This window comes from Triturus cristatus, chromosome 5_1 (assembly GCF_964204655.1).
Source record: "Triturus cristatus chromosome 5_1, aTriCri1.1, whole genome shotgun sequence".
Taxonomy (NCBI): Eukaryota; Metazoa; Chordata; class Amphibia; order Caudata; family Salamandridae; genus Triturus; species Triturus cristatus.
The window spans coordinates 910,786,039-910,807,553 of record NC_140587.1 but is presented as its reverse complement, the minus strand read 5'-3'; the positions used below and the strand labels follow the sequence as shown (position 1 = coordinate 910,807,553).

General features: G+C 49.1%; 1 protein-coding gene across 2 annotated transcripts in view; it reads right to left on the bottom strand.

The window, feature by feature from the left end:
• ATP9B (ATPase phospholipid transporting 9B) overlaps nucleotides 1-21,515 on the bottom strand; it is a 2,296,170-nt gene that overhangs the window by 47,707 nt on the left and 2,226,948 nt on the right. For both annotated transcript variants that reach the window (XM_085605931.1, XM_085605930.1), the window contains exons 24-26: nucleotides 11,018-11,173; nucleotides 2,421-2,485; nucleotides 1,631-1,739 (exon numbers count right to left, since the gene is read on the bottom strand). In XM_085605931.1, the coding sequence (XP_085462057.1) occupies nucleotides 1,631-1,739; nucleotides 2,421-2,485; nucleotides 11,018-11,173 (330 nt within the window). The remainder of the gene's footprint in view (nucleotides 1-1,630; nucleotides 1,740-2,420; nucleotides 2,486-11,017; nucleotides 11,174-21,515) is intronic.

Here is a 21,515-nt window from a genome sequence, read left to right as displayed (position 1 = left end):
TGTTTTTTCAACTTAAAGAACCATTCTGCTGCTTACGGCATCAAGGGAAAGCTTGTTTACTTGCATCCCTGCCTGGCAAGGTTGTCTTGTTTGCAAAGGTCACTTGCTAATACTGAATCTTATGCCCTCCTGGTTACATAAAAAGAGAAGTACTATCAAAGACACTTGTCATGCATGCCTCTCCATCATGGCATTTCATGCTTTCCCTGTATCTACATGAAAAAGAAGAATGGCCTAGTAAAGAAAACAACATTAGATACCTCATTGAATGAGCCATTACAAAGGACCCAGAATGAAGAATGCCATGATGTCGAAAATATGGCTTCATCCTAAAACATAACCAGTAGGTTTAGCTTTACACATTACCTTCTTTCGTTTACCATGACCTTTACCTCTGCCCTAAATTAATTCCCATCCGAACAACACATATAACCCTAATAACCATGTTTGTATCCAAAGTCTAACCATAATTTCACTTGTAATATTTTTTTTCATTATTATTGGAAAAATACATTACTAATGTAATGTTCTTTATTTTTTCTTAATTATTTTCTATTTTTATTATCTCAATTAGAACTTGTGGTTACTGTATTGTTGCATTACGGATTCTTCTTTTTCACATAATTCTGCTTTTTTCTAAGTCCACTTCTACTTCATATATCGTGCCCTCCTTATCAATATGTTATCTATAGTACTGCAGAACAACTATTGATGATAATTTATAGAGACAATTGGGCTAATAACTATTTCGTGGCAAAATGACTGTGCATGTTACTGTCCATTTTAAGTGGCAGTATTTTTTATGGAATTTATGGGTCTTGACAAAACAATTAATTACACCTGATCTAAGATAAAGAAAACAATCTTGCTTGAGCAATTTAGGGACCAATGTACAAAGCTACTTGCGATTGCAAACCTTCAAATACACAACATTGGAGTGTTTGAGACTGCCAAATGACTTGTTTTTGACTTACCAAATGCATTTTGTTGAGTCAGAGAAAAGTATTTTCAACTCACAAAATATGTTCTGCAGTCCATTACGATACGCAGTTATGAGGGGGTGTGAAATGGGTTTCTCCACCTAATAGCAAATCGCAATGGTATGTATCAATGGATCAGTTAGCAACACCTTCATGGAGGTGGAAACTGATTCGCTAAAAGGAAGGTGTCCCTTCCGAATACATTCTATCTCCTCTATAATGAATCCTGATTGGAGATCTTAAGTGGAGAGGCGGAGTGGGCACAAGCAAGTTTCTCGTTTGGAAATGGAAACACAGGGATGTTGGTCTGCTGTTCCTTGCATTCCACCATCTCTGTGTATGTAGCCAATCGCAAGGGGTAGCTGAAAGTTACCTGCCTAATTAATATTCATGAAGCATGTAGTTCTGCAGCTCCATGCTTCTGGAGATTGTGAGGCGTGACCTTTTAGAAGTAAAGTTGCATCTCAAAATCGGAGACAGCTTGCAAAAAGTCAGTAGTCAGTTTGCGACCTTTCTCTTAGTACATCAGACCCTTATTTCTTCAAAATTGGTTCATCTCCTTTTCCTAAATATAGCTGTAATGTAAAATTCCCAAGAAAGCTCGAATAGCCAGATTGAGCATTTAATATCCATGCAATGTCACACGGTACCTTTGTAAGATCCTTATAAAGTTCTGGGTATAACATTGCTGTTTCTGGTTTCACATCCTGATCCAACACCAGAGAGAAAACTGGAAACATGGTATAGATGGTTGCATACCTTTAACAAGATACAAATAATAACATGTATTACATTGGGAACAAAAGATTTGCGGATGTTCAGATGGTACATATTCCATAATACATCTATCATTATCTGTAAATCAGAAGAAAGTGATGCTCCGCCCAGGACACATATGAAAGCAGTGAGCACTATTTAAGTCAGAGGGTGTGGGGGTATTACATTCTCACTTGCTGAAACTGGAAGAAACAAGTTTTTTGAAGCAACCACTGTCAAGCGAGACCCCGCCGGCTAGGCAGGGGGTTAAGCTAAGTTACAATCTATGAATTACCACTTTTTCAGGTTTCTTGATGAGATGCAATTACTTTATTACCAACAGCCACCGGTTCAGCAAGCAAGTTAGCAATGATGTATGTGCTGTTTTTATGATTATTTTTATAGCTTGAAAAAAAATATTAACCTCGATCAATCTGAAGAACATCCCTTGCTTTCCAATTTCTGTAGTTGTGAAAAAAAACATTTTCAGAGGGGAATGCTTTTTTACCCTCAATGCTAACTTTAAATGCATGAATAATACAGGAAAACCTAATTATACCATTTGCCTTTACACATAATTAGAAGGCAACGGATTCAGCGTGGCCCTGACAATGAACTGGTGTAATCAAACAAAAATAGTTTTCTTACCAAGTTGTCACCAACTAAATAGCAGCTTTAACTTACCCTACCATTAGGAATCCCTGGTACAAAGGAACAGATGCAAAATAGAAGACTGAAGAAAATACAGCCTTAAAGAGAGAAAACAATAAATTAGAAAACGAGAGTAATCAAACACTGAACTGCTTATGCTGGCATCTGGTTCAATTCAGCACGGTTCAATGCAGATACAAAAAGAACTGGAATATGGACGGCATTGTTTAAAATGGATGCCTATTGCCTAGTGCTCTCTACTCACAAAGTTATATTTTACATTGATCACCTGACATTTACACTTGGCTACAGATATCTTACAGCAGGACATTACTACTGGATATTTACGACAATGTTTGCAGTTTTATTTATGGTTAATAGAAAGGGCCACATCAAACGAATTACCTGGGATGAACATGCACTTGTCTTTTGAGATCCCTCCAACAATGACCAAATGACTTCCCTCAGTAATGCCTTTTCTGGTAGCGACTCTATCTAGTTGCACATTAGAATTACTTCCAGGAATCAGACTGGATCCAGAAATTTTCATGCAGTACCCATGTGCGCCGGTAGGTGGTGTTGTTCGGTTTCACGCGAGAATATGTGCGGTGCATACATTAGCGCCATCCCAGCGGGCTGACATCAGTTTCTTTCCGCGACCTTTCCACACCAGAATCGCAGAGCCACAAAGAATGATGATAGACTGGTGCATCACTACAGGCCTCAACAGTGACAATAAGCAGAAATACGTTTACGGAGCAGGGAGGATGGGAGGTTTGATAAGGAATCTGCAGCAAGATTGAGTCTCTACCAAAAACGGCGTTACCAAAGGTGAATAACCTGCTCATCTGATAGAGGCTTCTAGCCGCAGATTCCTTATTTTAGAATAGATATCCAGCAGTATCTCCAAGCAGGTGGGTCTGTGAACAAATTAGACCAAAAAGTCCTGCAAGACCGAACAAAGTGCCCATCACGACTGACCTGATCATTTAGGTAGCAGTGCTTGTTGAACATGTGTAAAGGAACCCACTTTGCTGCCTGACAGATGGCCAGGACAGTGACTCTGCAAGCTAACAGAGTGTTCACAACCTTGGCTCTGGTGGAATGAGCACGCCAGTCCTCAGGGATTGCTCCTTTGCCAATGCACAGCAGATTTCCATGCAGAGTACAAGCAATCATGAGATGCGCATTTCTACACAGCCTTTCCTTTCTTTGCCCCGACATACACAACAAATAGTTGATCACCCACCCAGAACTCTGGGTCAATCAATGTAGAATGACAATGCTTTTTTCCGGGGCCAGACAATGGATTCTCTCCTCTTCTTAAGAAGGATGAGGCGCAGCAAAGAAAGCAGTCAAGGTGATATTTTGGCCGACACGGAGGGGGGTCACATGGAGGGGAGTCACCACCTTCGGAAGGAAGGAGGCCTAGGTTCTCAGAACCAGTTTGTCTGTGTTGAATGTCCTATAGGGAGAGTGCACAGACAGTGCCTGCAGTTAACTGACCCTCCTGGCCGATGTTATGGCCACCAGAGAAGCCATTTTGATGGTTAATAATCGTAGTGGGTAATTTTGCAGTGGCTCAAAGGGTGTGCACGTGAGGAAGGTTAAGTCCAGATTGAAGTCCTATTGGGGCATGATGAATGGTCTTGGGGAAACAAATGTTGGAGTCTCTTAAGTAATCAATTCACAACAGGTGACTAGAACAAGGAAGGTCAATCACAAAAAAGCCGATGTGGCAGATGAGTAACATTTCACAGTGCCCAGAGCAGAGCCCTGCTGGGCCAGAGAAAGAACAAACAATAAAACTTGGGATAAGGGTGCAGAAAGAAGGTCAACATCCTTGGATGCAGACCATCTTGCAAATTTTTGTGAATGGCAGGCATATACCATCTGGCAGCATGAATAACACCACAGACTTCGGGAGGAATGTTGAAGTTTCTCAACTGCTGCAGTTCAATCTCTATGCATGAAGGTGAAAGGTACGCAGGTTTGGGTGCAAGACCCAGACATCTCCATGCCCAATCTGGGCCACAAGAATAACTTGGGTCTGATTGTTCCTGATCTTCTTAAGAACTCGGGGAAGGAGAGGTATTGACGGTAAGGTGTACAGGAGGTCCGAGTGCCACTCCAAACGTAAAGCGTCTCCCAGCGAGATCCGCCTTGAAAAATCAAGTGTGCAGAACTGCTGACAGTGCCGTTCTCAGCAGCGGCGAATACATCTAACCAAAGGTTTCCCCAATCTTGAATGAGACCTTGCACCACCTCCGGATGGAGACGCTAATGTGATCCGCTAAGCATCAACAGCAGAGTTCGTCCATTTCGGCTTTCAGAGAGTTCACCAGATGTTGAACCACCAGGAAAATGCCTAAGCGTTCCAGCCAAATCCAAAGACTCAAGTCCTCTTGAAACAGGGTCCACGACACCACCCCACTTTGTTTGTTGAAGTACCACATGGTGGGACGTTTGTCCATGAACACCTGAACTAGCCTCATTTTGATCAAATGAAGAAATGCTTTTAATGCCAGTCGGATCACCCGCAGTTTCAGCAGGGGGATGAGGACCTGAGACTCCACAGGAGGCCAGAGTCCTCTGATTTCCACCTCTCCCAGATGGCTGCCCCAACCCATGAGTGGTGCATCTGTCACCACAGTCAACTCTGACTGGGGAAGGGAGAGGGGTCTGACGCAGACCCAATCACAGATCGTCAGTCACCACTACAGGTCCTTTGTAGTTCCCTCTGAGATCCGGACCATGTTGGAAAGATGTCCCTGATTCTGTGCCCTCTGGGACTTCAGGTCCCATTGCCAGCAGGATGCAGGAGGCCATAAGGCCAAACAGCCTCAGAGTCAGTAACACCAAAATCCAGGATAGTGGCGAACACATTGGAATCATAGCCTGAATATCTTGGACTTGCAGTTCTGGAGAATAGGACTGAAACTGCACTGATTTCAGAACAGCTACGATCAAAGGGAACTTCGGAGAGGGAGCCAGGTGTGACTTTCAGACACTGATAGTGAACCTCAGTGTAGTGCACAAGGTCCACCGCAGTCTGGAAGCGGGAGATAACTGCCTAGGGCCAGCCTGCCTTCATTAGCCAATTGTCGAGATAGGGGAAGACTGGAACCCCTGACCTACGTTGATGCACACCAACCACAGACATTACTTTGGTGAACATCCGAGGAGGGAGGCACAGTGAACTGATAAAGCTTGTGTCCCACAATGAATCACAAGTAACACCTGTGGGCAGGCAGGGCGGGAATGTGGATATAGCCGTCCTGCAAGTCCAGCGCTACCATCCAGTCTCCTAGATCGAGGAAAGACAGAACCTGAGCAAACAAGAGCATCTTGAACTTCTCCTTCTTCAGGAAGAAGTTGAGAAGGCACAGGTCTAGAATTGGACGGAGGCCTCCATCCTTTTTGGGCACCATAGAGTAGCAGGAATAGCAACCACGACTTGCTTCTGATGCCAGCACCCTCTAAATGGCCCCTTAGGCAAAAATAGCAAGTACGTCCTGATGGAGAAAGGAGAGATGGTCCTCCATCAGCTGATTGAGAGAAGGTGGCATGGGTGGGGGAAGGGGTTCCAGAAAGAGGATACAGTAGTCCCTCTGGACAATTTGTAGGACCCACTTGTCCGACATACTGGACTGCCAGCAGGACAGGAGATGGTGAATCCTGCCCCCCACTGGGCCCTCTTCCTGGTATGAGACCAAACTAAAGGGGCTTAGGGGTGACAGCTACCAGAGAAGTAGTAGACTAGATTAACCTCTGCTTGCTAGTCCCACGTTGTTTGTGAGAACTGCGCCCCCAGCCACGAAAAGGCTGGGAGTCTGCTAGCCGTGGTGGCTGATTAGGAAAGGACAGGTTGGTAGACACAGAGAGGGTGAAAGGCAGACTGGCATTGGCACAAACCATGGATAGGCCCAAAGATCTGGCCGTAGCCCTGCTGTCTACAAAGCACTCCAGCTCGGAGACTGCCTTTTCACCAATCAATCATTCAATCAATCAGGATTTATAAAGCGCAGCTAATTACCCAATAGAGTATCCAGGTGCTTGAAGGTCCTGGAGGCTTATTCAAACAGCCAGGTCTTGAGGGCCATTCGGAATTCCAGAAGTGACGTGATGGTCCAAAGGTGCTTGGGGAGTCTGTTTCAGGTCGTTGCTGCGATGTGGGAGACGGAGCGTCCTCCACTTCTGCTTCAGTAGATGTGGGGAGTATGGGCAAATAAAAGGGAGGCGGAGTGCAGGCTTCTCGATGGTTGGTGGAAGTTCAGCCGGTGGTTATTATAGGCAGTTTCTTGGTTGTGTAGAGCCTTGGGTGTGTGGGTCAGCAGCATGAATTGGCATCTCTTCTGTACAGGGAGCCAGTGCAGTTTCCTGAGGTGGGGTGTTATGTGGGTTTATCGGGGAAGGGCAACCGTGAATCTGGCTGTGGCATTCTCTTTGGTCTGAGGTCTCTGTAGGTGGTGTGTGGCGATTCCTAGGTAGAGGGCATTGCAGTAGTCCAGTTGGCTGGAGATGAGGGCTTGTGTCATGGTGCATCTTGTGTGTAGGGGTAGCCACTTGAAGATCTTACGAGCATGTACAAATTGAGGAAGTAGGCAGAGGATATGGCGTTGATCTGTGATTTCATGGTGAGCTTGTTGTCAATGATGATTCCAAGGTTTCAGGCGCGGTTGGAGGGAGTGGGTTCCGGTCCTAGGTTTGTTGGCCACCAGGAGTCGTTCCATGTGTTGCTGCTGTTTTCAAAGATCAGTACTTCCGTCTTGTCTGTGTAGAGCTGCAGACAGTTGTTCTTCGCCCAGTCTGTAACGTCTGTCATGCAACTGTGGAAGTTGGCTCTGGTGTTGGTGGAGTCATCGGTGAGTGAGTGGATGAGTTGTATGTCATCTGCATAGGAAATTATGTTGGGACCGTGGGATCTGACGATGTTGGCCAGCGGGTCGTATATGCATTGAAGAGCATGGGGCTGAGGGATGAGCCTTGGGGGACACTGCAGGGTTGAGAGATGAAAGGTGGGAGGTGGATCGTCTGGGTTTTTCCGATAAAGAATGAGGTGATCCAGCTGAGCATGTCCCCTAAGATGCCGATGTGGTGGAGTCTTTCGATCTTTGTGTGGTGGGATACAGTGTTGAAGGCTGCCAAGAGGTTGAGGCGGATCAAAGCTACTGTTTCTCCCCAGCCGAGAAGGGTACATATGTCATGGGTGGCTGTGATCCGAGTGGTTTTAGTGCTGTGATTTCTTTGGAAGCTGGATTGGGAGGTGCTGAATAGCTGGTTCTGCTCCAGGTGTATCACAAGCTGATTGTTGATGATCTTTTCCAGTATCTTCGCTGGGAACGGGAGCAGGAAGATTGGCCAGCAGTTTTTGGGTTCGCTGGGGTCAGCGGAGGGTTTTTTGAGTAGTGGTCTGACTTCGGCGTGTTTCCAGGGGTTGGGAACTGCTGCGGTGGTGATAAAGGTGTGGAGTAGGGTGGTGAGTTCCTGGTCGATCCTTTGGTGTCCGACGTTGAAGATGTGGTGTGGGCATGGGTCGGAGGAGACATCCTGAGTGGATGGATTTCATGGTGGAGGTGGTGTCCTTGGTGGAAAGGATATTCCAAATGGCCAGTGTGTAGTTCATGTCGGTTATGTTAGTTGCGTATCTGTCGAGGAAGTCTGTAGGTGTGGGTTCGGGTTTGAAGTTTCTGTATATGGTTGGGTTTGAAGTTTCTGTATACGGTTGTGATCTTGTTGTGTAAAAAGTGGACAAGGTTGTTGCACAGCTACTGTGAGGGTGTGATGTTGTCTTCGCTGGCAGCCGGGTTAGAGAATTCCTTAACAATGTTGAAACTTCCTTGGTTTTGTTGGAGCTGGTTTTGATGCATGCAGCAAAGGCTGTCTTCTCTGTTGCTTCAGGAGTCAGTGGGAAAGGTTGAGGGAGGTCTTGAAGGTTGCCCTGTTGGAGGTGTCCTTGTGGCTGTGCCACCTCTTCTCCAACTGTTTGCTGTTTCGTTTCACTGGTCAGAGTTCTTGTGTGTACCAGCTGGCCTTTCTTGGAGGGTTTTCTCCGGATGTTGCTCTTGATTGGGATGATACTGTTTGCGCAATTGGTGGTCCAGGCGTTGACGCTTTTCACTCTCTGTTCAAAGTCGGTGGCAGTAGCAGGGTTGGAGGTGTTGAGGGGGTTCACCCAGGTGGTCTCTGAGATTTTGTTCCTCCTCCGGTGAGGGGCAATGGTCATCTTGAGGGTGGCGGTGCGGGGGCTGGAGAACTTGCTATTGCTGAGAAAGGCAATAAATGCCAGTATTAAGTGCAATTCAATTAACTGTACATTCACACTTCCACCGCACCCTCCCATGAGCCTGTAAGGGAATACACCTTTTGGAGGTATCTTTGTGCAACCTGAACATTACATGTAGACCATTTCAGGCAGATTCTGTTTCTCATCCTTCAGTGAATGACCCAATAAGTGCTGAGTGGAGTTATAACAATGACATAGGGCTAGGTTGTGAAGAGAGGTGTATTTAGGTGATTTATGTATGTCATCCAAACAAGGTTCTGTGCACTACAACGCAATATTTTCTGAGTGGGTGCCAGCCTCAGGCGCTCTAATCCTCTGTATTTTCCAAAACAGTCTTTCAATCAATTGAAGAGGAGGTACTTCTGAATCTTTATTTCATCAGCATACTACAGCTAATAATTCAAAAAAACACAACTGAGTTCTTTCATCCAACACGGTTTTTATTACGGAACGAAGACCATGGTCATACCGTGTTAGTGATTATTTTATTATTTTGGGTTTTTGCTGGGGAAATAAAGTTTCAAAATGAGTGTGGGGGGGGGGGGGGGGGTGTTGCATCTGTGTACTTCTGATTGACATCACGTTTCACCTCTAATAACTTTGCCCCTGCGCTTCTTTGAGGAATTGGCATCAGGCTTGAGGAAACAGCATCCACCCTGAAAACGTTTGGCGCTGAATTGATAGTAAATAATCTGAAACTCTGAAACGGCAGCAGACCCCAGCTGACCGCACATACCCCGTGTCTCTAAGCACCACCTGATGGGGACATTGATTTAGAGTGTGCACACAGTATCAGCACATGCTGCCAAGGTGCGGCCATATAAAGAGGCCATTTTCAAACGTAAAACACAATAAAGGTGCACCACAGGGATTACAGCGTAAATGAATTTCCAAATACAATTGTGGGCTGCCCTTTGTCCACACCCTCCAAGTCTTGCCTAAGGGCGTAGTGATACTGGATATATAGCATGCTCATCTAGCTCCACCTTGCCCAAGGCCGGCCATGCACTGTAAGTCTCACTATTGCCCTCCTCCCCCACATTGCCAAACTGGGGGCATGAGGAAACTGATTACACCCCATCACCTTGCCCAGTGGCAGAGGTGTGTGTTTGAATATTTTAGTATCGCACATCTCTCATTCTCGAAGTGCAGGGGGCATTTAGATACAATCATCCGATTTGCCCAAGGACGGGGTAAAAATTGCTGGTTTACTCACTCCACCCTGTTTTTAGGATGAGGGGAGTTTTAAAAAACCAAAAGATCATGGTGCAACCAATAGCTACTCAAGTGCTATTTTTAAGTTTCGCCTGCACAACGCTTGGGCTGAGTTTGTTGGGTTTCGCTTTCACAACACTTGCGCTGTGCTTGAGAAGTCTATTGTTTTTAATATAAACTTAAAAAGGATTTACATCCTGACTCGTCTCTTCGCATGCTTCTCATTGGTTCATGTGGGTGCCACTTACCGTTCCTCCATTTCTATTGGCTGCAGCATATTTTTCAGCATTTACCAGTGCTTGTTCCTTGTCTGCTTCTCTTATCAGTTTACCCCCTCCAAAATACTGTTAACATCCCTTTTTGTGGAGCTATATTTTCATGAAGTTTTGCCTTTTACTGTTGCAGCATATTTATATTATAATTTGTCACCTAGAGAGATTAAGTGATTTGCATAGAATCACAGGATGTTGCCTGACGCCAGCTCTTGAGTCAGCAGCTCTGGCCGCCTCACCACATTCTCTCCACACCTGTGTTGTCCGTCACGGAGCTCTCCTTCTCCCAGACGATGATTGATGAAAACAGCTCTTTATTAATTACATGTGCGAAACCGATGTATTACCAATGCTTGTTACATTTCTAAAGACCGCTGCCTTGTTCATCTTCGTTAACAACACCACCATATTGCATGCCATGGAAGACAGGGGCAGCACATGCTCGTCCCTGTACCTGGTTCCCAGTGGCGAACCGAGAGGAAAAATGTGAACTATGAAAGACTCAGAGTATACTATTTGCTTACATATAGTGATGAGAGAATTACTGGCTGTCATTAGGTTGCGTGTACAGTACAAACTCCTCCCACTCCCGAATGTCCAAGCTTCATGTGCCAATCAGACGCCATCCACAAAAGCATGGCTGCCACCAGGCCAATGGCAGCCAAGATGCAATCATAAATCAGACTAGAAGTTACAGTTCCTCTACATTTATTCCAGACAGTGTCTTTTGAGTGACATGCCAATTACATAAAACAAAAAAACGGTCCTCAGGGTGTGCATATCCTAATTGGACATATGTAAAGGAAGGCTGCCGAGTTGGCTGCACGCGCACATTTCGCAATGGTCTGGCTTCTTACCTGCATAGTGGAAATAATAAGGCCCCTGTGGATGACGAACTGACTCAGCGCCGCGGATCTTTTGTAGCTGTTGCGGCCGTGCACCATCAGCAACCGTCCGATGTGCTTGAACTGGGTGATGGAAAAATCTGCTGCCAGCGAAGCTTGTTTTCCTTCCTAAATAAAAATGGTATCAATGCTAGAATACGCTGAAAAAATATTAATCATAAAACTGAGCTGCAGAAACGAATTTTTGTTATATATATTTTTATTGTTTTTATAGCTTAAAACTAACCATACAGCATAGCTGCGGCACCAAACACTGCAGGAGTTATCTATAAACAGCATCCCATGCCAGAAACACAGACCAAGAATAAAGGAATACAAGAAAAAAAGTGATTTAGTATTCAGATGGTTCCTCCAATGTCCAAGTCTCTGGAGGCCCGAGGACCCCACGCCCTCTCGTGCTTTCTTTCACAACCCGTGCATTTGTGAATCACCCCTCTGCCCTGGCTGGCACGATACTTCACCCCCCTGGACCACTCCTCTGGAGTAGCTAAGGTCGGAGGGCGAGCGTCCTGCCAGAACTCTGCAATGTCTCTCTTTGCAACTATGAAGCCAACTCCTGGCCAGGGTCTGTGCGCCGGGAATCCACCGCCCTCCATTATCCAACCAGGCTACCTTGGGATCCAGAGCGTGTTGAGAATATTCGCTATGCTGCCTTGGATTTCCTGACAATAGCGCATTATAGGGGGACGAACAGAAACGAAATATTTTCACATGCGTGCGTGATTATTTTTTAGGTTTGACCGGTTGACCCAAATAAATCAACAGAACAACTACAACCCTTCTGCTATCTTCACAAAACTGGGGCCTTTCCGCAAGCTGCATTTTGTAGTATGTAACGAAGTACTACAGTAGTAATACTGATCTATTACCAAATGCTATTCAGAAACCTACAGCAGGGGAACTACAATCCTCCCGTCTTTTCAGTGCAGAACTCCCGGATAAGAAAGCAGACACCTCCGCACACTGAAAGACAAGAGACAGTGGTAGGAGAATAGAGCATTCTTATGACTAAATGGGAGGTGTTTAGAGAACTTTAAGGATGTGTTTAAGGAGTACAAGGCTAATGTAAACACATTCTCACGAAATAATACCACACTTCTAAAGTTACAACAGCTTTAAAAATGTCAAAAGCAGCTGCAAATATAGTCCAGTCCAGCCTTGGAGTAAGTCAAGCACATCACATGGCCACTGTTAGAAATGGCGATTTCTGGTTGGCTAGGGCTTGCGCCAAAGCCAGGCAGAAACCACCACTCTAGTCAGGGCAAGGAAGTTACACGCCAAAGATAACCCCTGCTCACCCCCTTGGTAGCTTGGCACGAGCAGTCAGGCTTATCTCTGAGGCAAGGTGTAAAGCGTTTGCGCGCGCACCCAGCAACAACACCCAAGGCCCACCACAAAGGAAACTCCACACAAGGTATTCTATAAAAATAGCCTTTGTATTATAGTAAAACACATTAGATAAAAACACACACTTTACAATGTGCCAACAGGCACGGGCAGAATTTACAAGGGATTATATGTACAGGGGACAGGGCCACATGGACCACTGTCAGGAATCAGCACTTTTAGAATATAAAATTACTGTAGCACAAAATACACATATAACACACAACCAGTAACTACTGGTAACCAGAAAGTACCACCTACGCAACCCTAACCACTTTAGGAGAATGTCACGCAGGGAACTAGGACCTTACTAGCACCATCTGTACTAGGAGAAAACAAACAACCACCTAAGTATCACAATACCTGTAGGGGTAAACGCACATTACACATGATGCATAAAACATTCAGAGGTGTAGGACATGGCACATGACGCATAAACTCATTCAGAGGTGCCGGGCAGGTAAACACATGATGCATAAAACATTCAGCGGTGTCATGGAAGAAAACACATGATGCATAAACTTATTCAGAGGTGCTAGGAAAGAAAACACATGATGCATAAAACATTCAGCGGTGTAAAACAAGGCACATGACGCATACAAACACATTCAGAGGTGCAGGTTGGAACAACAGCGCAATACTCCACATGAGCCACCACCTGTGGCAGTCCCTAGGCCCACTGGCCTTGTCGGGGCTAGGACGCTCTGTCCCAGTCAGGCTGCGCCTGCTGCGCAAGCCAAAAAGTGCAAATATCCCAACCTAAACGTTGCAGCTGCCCACTAAGTGCTGGGCAGCTGTAGGAATGAGCGTGGGCACCACTGTGCCCCTTTAAAACGAATCCGCCTCTCTCGTGGAGCCTTCGTGGGCTCTGCTAACAATATGTCCCCAAGAGCCTTCGTGGCTCAAGACCAATGTGCCCCCTGTCGTTGGAGACCCACACGGGGGACTCGTGAGCCTCGCAGGCTCTTTGACCAAGTCGTGGCCCCGGAGTCCCTCTGGACTCTAACAAAATCTCGCCCCCAACGTTGGAGTCCCCTTGGACTCTTAACACAAGGTGCCCCGTTGGAGCCTCACAGGCTCTACTACATCCAGCCCCCGTCGTTGGAGCCTCGGCGCGAGGCTCTCAGTAACAACGGGCCCACGCCGGAGGCGGGGGCTGCTTACAAGGTTAGCCGGTCTGGGACCGGCACCCACGATACTCGTGCGGAGTCCCCAAGCCCTTCCCCACTCACCGGGCTGTCCTCGGGGGACTCCGCTCCTCTTGGCCGCACTTCCTGGTCGCCGGAGCGCGGGGTGGGCTCCCGCCTGCTCCCTTCCTCAGCGCGACGTCTCTCGGGGCCGGGAACACGGGGGTCACACCCCCTTCCGCTGAACCAATTACAGCGCGGCAGGGGGATGACGCGGCCGGGACTCCGGGCTGCGGCGGTGATCGTCTCGGCAATAAGAGGGGTGGGCTCCCTCCGTAAATGCAATCTTCGGCGGGGTAGGCACCCGCCGCAGCAACAATCCAATAAGCGGGGTGGGCACCCGCCGACAAGCACCCAAACACGGGGTAGGCTCCCGTCACCAGCAGCACACGGGGTGGGCACCCGTTGTCACAAACAAAGCGCTCCTGGCGCCGAGGGCAAGTCCAGCGCTTCCAGGCGCTGGAGGCTGTAGTGGAGCGCCGAGTATCACGCTCCTTGACGCTGGGGTCCCAACAAAGCGTTCCTGGCGCTATAAAGCAAATACAAGCACTCCCAGGCGCTTAGGGATAGCAAGTCCAGCCAAAAAGTCTTCAAAGAGCAGGGGGGCAAAGACTGGGCCCAGAGCCAGCTTACAGGGCCCTCCAGCAGGGAGGCAGTCCCCAGTGGCGGTCTCTCCTGGCGCCCAGCAGCAGCAGGCTCCCCCTCAAGTGGATCCTGCAAGAGAACAACTTGTAAGGGGACACAGCCCCTTTTTATACAGTAAAAGTCTTTGTCTGAAGGTGCAGGGAAGGGGCGAACCAGTTACAACAGGTTCCTGAGCACTTTGTTTTGCTCAGCCCCTCTCCCTATTCACTGGACAGGCCAGGGTCATCAGACGCACCACAGGGGCCGGAGCCAGCATTGTGTGGGGAAAGACTTGTCCTATTCAGGACCCAAGTGTACTCCTCCCCCGTCATCAGTATGCTAAACTCCCCATTCACCACTGGGGACTCCTCCTGACTCTGGGGAATCCCTAGCCTGTCACATGACCTCCACCAGCCAATCTCCAGACAAGCCACAAATTTCATACTGAACACACCGAAGTGCCCACTTCTAGAAGTGGCACTTCCACACTAGGTACATGCACGCCGCACACATCATCGCGCAGCATTCAATCACACGAGTCCGCACATACCAAACTCGGGCCTGCACACCCCACGCATCAGGAACTACCAGGACACATACATTCCCCCATGCATTCCTATGAGAGGGCAGGCCAACCTGAGAACACGCACGCACTTTACCCTGGGACACAGCGGTAAAGTGCGCAGAAACCAAAAATCACTACACCAAGTCACCAATAAAAAGGAAAAAGTTTCGGGGGTGAACCTGCCAGAAGGGCCAAGTCCAACACAACCCCCTTCCAGCCAAAACGCAGGGTAGACCAATCACCACCGTGAAGGTCTTCCCTGCTTTGGGCGATAAAACACGGACGCAGGCCCGCAACGGCAGGGACACTCTCCGGTTTTACGCCACTCTGAACCCACGTAGTTCCCTCTGGAAAAACCCTGCGGACCAACTGGGCTACCCCACTGGTACTCCTCAGCTGGCCGCGGCCAGGACCAGGCCCTAGGCCATCTAGGCGCCGCTGGTCCTTGCCTAACCACAGAGTGGGGGGTAGTAACCCCTGGCACATAGTGACCATTTTCCACTCTTCCCCTCATCAGGGCGGTTCTAAACATCCACTGATCCTCCAGCCTAGGGTCCGTACCCTCAAGCTGACCAAAAGTCACGGGTGAGGCTCTCCTCCCCCTACCTCTTCTCCTAGGGTTCCGCCCTCTCTTCCTCTGAGAGGCGACCCCGTAACATAACTCACCAACCAGCTCAGGACCCCTCCCTGAGAACTGGTCTCCCAACCTAGGGTTTAACCCCTCAGGTTGCACCGGGGTCAGAGGTGGGCTCTCCCACCCTCTGCACCCCCTTCCAGAGTCCTGCTCCCTACCAACTGGGGCGGTACCTCTGGAAGAAGAACCGGTCAGGACACTTGTTACAGTAGTCCTACCCTTCAGGTCAGGCTGATCCTGAACCTGGCCTCCCAACCTTGGGTCTAGAACCTTTGGTGGAGTACTTGCCTGGCACTCCAGGACTTCTGGGGACTCACACAGTATCCCCCCAAGAGTAACATATGCCTCATATGTTGCATGACAGTCTGCCTGGCGCAGATCTCCCGTCCCCTGTCCACCTGACAGTGCGCGAAGATCCCCCAGGACAGACGTGTCGTCGCCATGGTCACTTCTAGGAGACTCAGCCCTACCGGCTGGTCCCTGACCCACTGGCTCCTCCACCGGGGAACACAGCCCCATGCCACTCCTCTCGCTGGACTTCTGTACCCTCCCTACTGGAGCGGTACTGCCTGACACCAGAACCACTGGAGCTCTACTTACAGAGACTCCAGGTTCTCCATACACTGGGCGATCCTCCTCAAGTGGCCTAACAGGACAGCCTAGGCCCCCAACCTGGTGTTCCCTGAAGAAACCATCCAGGTTCTGAGACTGGGTTTCGGGCCTCTGGGGACTCAAAGTCACCCGCTCACTCCTACTCCACTGAGATAGGCCGTGAGCCCCTACACCCCTCTCACTACTCTGGGCTACTCTGAACCTCTACCCCCATCCAAGACGGGAAGATCCCTGAGCCACAGCTGTTGGAAGCACGCTCCCATAGCTCATCAGAACCTTGGGCACCCTCCCAACGGTCTGCTTCCTCTGCAAGCTCCCATGGGCAAAAAGAGCCATACCCCAACAGGTGTTGGCGCAACCCGGGATAACAACTACCGAGCAGCTGCTCTTTGATAACCAGAGCATACAGTCCGTCGAAAGCCCGTTTCGTGTTTACCCTTAACCAATCATCCAGTGCATCCTCACATTCACCCACAAACGTGCCCCAAGACTGGTGAGGCAGTTTCTTACTGCCCCTGAATTTCAACCTACATTCCTCCTCTTGGAAAACAGGTACCATACTCTGGGAATGGGGAATGGGACTCTCTGCACTGGTCTCTCTATTGCTGCCACCACTGGACTCAACCCTCCCTGGGGAGCCCAGAAAATTAAAACTGCGCTCAGGGGACAACTTACCCTCCAGAGCTAATCTCTCCCTGGCGAAGGCCCTCTCAGCCTCCGCCATCCTCTCCTCCACCCCCAGCTGCGCCATCTCCTTGGCATGCTCTAACCTGAGCTTCTCCATGGCCAGCTGATGCTCCCTTTCCTCCTTCCTATCTATCCACTCCTCTGGGGACAGGGAAAGGGATGGGGTGCTGCTCCTGACACTGGACCCAGCAAGGGACTCCCTATCTATGGGGTCTTCACTTTCTACTGGCGTCCCTGTCAGGTAACCTTCCTCTTCAGATTCCTCAGGGCTCTCCTCAGACCCACCACCCTCTCGGCATGCGGCCCGAGCCCTATCTTCCTCACTGCGCTCACGTTCCCATTAATCCTTCTGCCAATTGATCAAGTTTTCCCTGAGTTTTGACTGGGAGTCTGACATACTCACTGCTATGTCTCGCTCCTCACAAAAATCAACCAACTCCCCCATACTGTATCTAAACAGCCCACAGAAATTAAAACCAGACTCCATTTTGGCAAGACGCTCAGGGACACGTGCAACACAAGGGACCTAGGTATCTGAGCTAACACAAGAGTACACAATCCACAAAGGACACCTTTAGGAGAGGAAATAATGGAACTCCAAAACAATAATCCCTACAATGTGATTATCTAATGCAGAGTTTTGTAGTGCAGCCAGTTGCTGCTGCGGTACAGCGCAAACGCAAGTCCAAATCCCACCGCTGATCACCAATGTTAGAAATGGCGATTTCTGGTTGGCTAGGGCTTGCGCCAAAGCCAGGCAGAAACCACCACTCTAGTCAGGGCAAGGAAGTTACACGCCAAAGATAACCCCTGCTCACCCCCTTGGTAGCTTGGCACGAGCAGTCAGGCTTATCTCTGAGGCAAGGTGTAAAGCGTTTGCGCGCGCACCCAGCAACAACACCCAAGGCCCACCACAAAGGAAACTCCACACAAGGTATTCTATAAAAATAGCCTTTGTATTATAGTAAAACACATTAGATAAAAATACACACTTTACAATGTGCCAACAGGCACGGGCAGAATTTACAAGGGATTATATGTACAGGGGACAGGGCCACATGGACCACTGTCAGGAATCAGCACTTTTAGAATATAAAATTACTGTAGCACAAAATACACATATAACACACAACCAGTAACTACTGGTAACCAGAAAGTACCACCTACGCAACCCTAACCACTTTAGGAGAATGTCACGCAGGGAACTAGGACCTCACTAGCACCACCTGTACTAGGAGAAAACAAACAACCACCTAAGTATCACAATACCTGTAGGGGTAAACGTACATTACACATGATGCATAAAACATTCAGAGGTGTAGGACATGGCACATGACGCATAAACTCATTCAGAGGTGCTAGGAAAGAAAACACATGATGCATAAAACATTCAGCGGTGTAAAACAAGGCACATGACGCATACAAACACATTCAGAGGTGCAGGTTGGAACAACAGCGCAAAACTCCACATGAGCCACCACCTGTGGCAGTCCCTAGGCCCACTGGCCTTGTCGGGGCTAGGACGCTCTGTCCCAGTCAGGCTGCGCCTGCTGCGCAAGCCAAAAAGTGCAAATATCCCAACCTAAACGTTGCAGCTGCCCACTAAGTGCTGGGCAGCTGTAGGAATGAGCGTGGGCACCACTGTGCCCCTTTAAAACGAATCCACCTCTCTCGTGGAGCCTTCGTGGGCTCTGCTAACAATATGTCCCCAAGAGCCTTCGTGGCTTAAGACCAATGTGCCCCCTGTCGTTGGAGACCCACGCGGGGGACTCGTGAGCCTCGCAGGCTCTTTGACCAAGTCGTGGCCCCGGAGTCCCTCTGGACTCTAACAAAATCTCGCCCCCAACGTTGGAGTCCCCTTGGACTCTTAACACAAGGTGCCCCGTTGGAGCCTCATAGGCTCTACTACATCCAGCCCCCGTCGTTGGAGCCTCGGCGCGAGGCTCTCAGTAACAACGGGCCCGCGCCGGAGGCGGGGGCTGCTTACAAGATTAGCCGGTCTGGGACCGGCACCCACGATACTCGTGCGGAGTCCCCAAGCCCTTCCCCACCCACCGGGCTGTCCTCGGGGGACTCCGCTCCTCTTGGCCGCACTTCCTGGTCGCCGGAGCGCGGGGTGGGCTCCCGCCTGCTCCCTTCCTCAGCGCGACGTCTCTCGGGGCCGGGAACACGTGGGTCACACCCCCTCCCGCTGAACCAATTACAGCGCGGCAGGGGGATGACGCGGCCGGGACTCCGGGCTGCGGCGGTGATCGTCTCGGCGATAAGAGGGGTGGGCTCCCTCCGTAAATGCAATCTTCGGCGGGGTAGGCACCCGCCGCAGCAACAATCCAATAAGCGGGGTGGGCACCCGCCGACAAGCACCCAAACACGGGGTAGGCTCCCATCACCAGCAGCACACGGGGTGGGCACCCGTTGTCACAAACAAAGCGCTCCTGGCGCCGAGGGCAAGTCCAGCGCTTCCAGGCGCTGGAGGCTGTATTGGAGCGCCGAGTATCACGCTCCTTGACGCTGGGGTCCCAACAAAGCGCTCCTGGCGCTATAAAGCAAATACAAGCGCTCCCAGGCGCTTAGGGATAGCAAGTCCAGCCAAAAAGTCTTCAAAGAGCAGGGGTGCAAAGACTGGGCCCAGAGCCAGCTCACAGGGCCCTCCAGCAGGGAGGCAGTCCCCAGTGGCGGTCTCTCCTGGCGCCCAGCAGCAGCAGGCCCCCCCTCAAGTGGATCCTGCCAGAGAACAACTTGTAAGGGGACACAGCCCCTTTTTATACAGTAAAAGTCTTTGTCTGAAGGTGCAGGGAAGGGGCGAACCAGTTACAACAGGTTCCTGAGCACTTTGTTTTGCTCAGCCCCTCTCCCTATTCACTGGACAGGCCAGGGTCATCAGACGCACCACAGGGGCCGGAGCCAGCATTGTGTGGGGAAAGCCCTGTCCTATTCAGGACCCAAGTGTACTCCTCCCCAGCCATCAGTATGCTAAACTCCCCATTCACCACTGGGTGACTCCTCCTGACTCTGGGGAATCCCTAGCCTGTCACATGACCTCCACCAGCCAATCGCCAGACAAGCCACAAATTTCATACTGCACACCGAAGTGCCCACTTCTAGAAGTGGCACTTCCACACTAGGTACATGCACGCCGCACACATCATCGCGCAGCATTCAATCACACGAGTCCGCACATACCAAACTCGGGCCTGCACACCCCACGCATCAGGAACTACCAGGACACATACATTCCCCCATGCATTCCTATGAGAGGGCAGGCCAACCTGAGAACACGCACGCACTTTACCCTGGGACACAGCGGTAAAGTGCGCAGAAACCAAAAATCACTACACCAAGTCACCAATAAAAAGGAAAAAGTTTCGGGGGTGAACCTGCCAGAAGGGCCAAGTCCAACAGCCACTAAGAGGTGCTGCAAAACATCCCCAGATGAAACAATACAGGGCGGGAAATACAAATAACACCCTATAGAGACGAATCTTGAATGACTTAAATTCGTTTGACATTTAAATTATATAAATATATTTTGTTAGTGTTAAATATTATACATAATAATAATTGTTTTTTTATTAATGTAATAATAAAACTAATTAAAACATTTACAAACGTAAACCTGCTCTACAAGTTACAAAATCATTTAAATTAATATATCACTATTCAGTGAGGGTGGGACTTTCTAATTGTGTTGGCTGGATTCACAGAGACTACATGAGGCCCAGCTCTGACATCACAGAGGCGCAACATGAGTCTTCACACTCATCATTCATCTGGCTTCGGGATTCTATTTTTAATCTGTCGCTGCTTGCCAGTTGGAGGGGCCCCAGGACTACCTGGCCCATAACCCCAGTGAGGGGAGGTGGAGATCGGCGGGCGCTTGAAAAATTGGTTCTCTTCCCCACGACGGGGGGCACGCAAAGGCAAAGAGTGGGCCCGTCTTCGTCCATCATCGCCCAGAAGAGGCAGGGGTGGGCCATCCCTCTTTGCAGGCAAGCCGAGCCACCAGTCACCTCAAAGATATTGATCGACTGGAGCCCAGTGGCCACATATCCTCTGAAGGTACTTTTCAATATGATCTTGCTGCATACCAAGTTAATTCTTTTCTGTGTGATCCATCAGTTAAACCCCCAGGATGAGGAAACAAAAACTGTGGGGGGCAGAATCGTCTAATGCACCTTCCTCAGCTATGAGCTCCACATTGGATATTTTCTTAGTCAGAGGAGTCGTAGTCGGAGTCGGAGTTATTCTAAAGAAATTGACCTGACTGAAAGGTGACTCTCTCTGGAGCATTATCAGCCAGCCCACAGGGTACTCCATCTTTTCATCACCCTGGTGGCTTAAGCAATACAATTACACCTCATATTGCGCTGCCCGAGGGAAAAGCCAGTTGCAGAGCAGAGATTCCGTTATTGGACACAACTGACCATGACTCTATGTATGCCTGAGAAGGTTGCCCATATGCAAAGAGGAAGCATCAGAATAAGAGTACATGCAGCCATAGGACTGGGGCAACCGGTAAGATGGTTAAGGACAAAGCTAAACCCATCAGCAGAGCTGCATGTACAAGCGACCACTCCGGAGGAGCTCTCTGTTTGGCTTTGTGGAGAAAATTTGTGAAATCAACTGGGATATTGTTAGAAATGGAATTTCTGGTTGGCTAAGGCTTGCGCCAAAGTCAGGCAGAAACCACCACTCTAGTCAGGGCAAGGAAGTTACACGCCAAAGATAACCCCTGCTCACCCCCTTGGTAGCTTG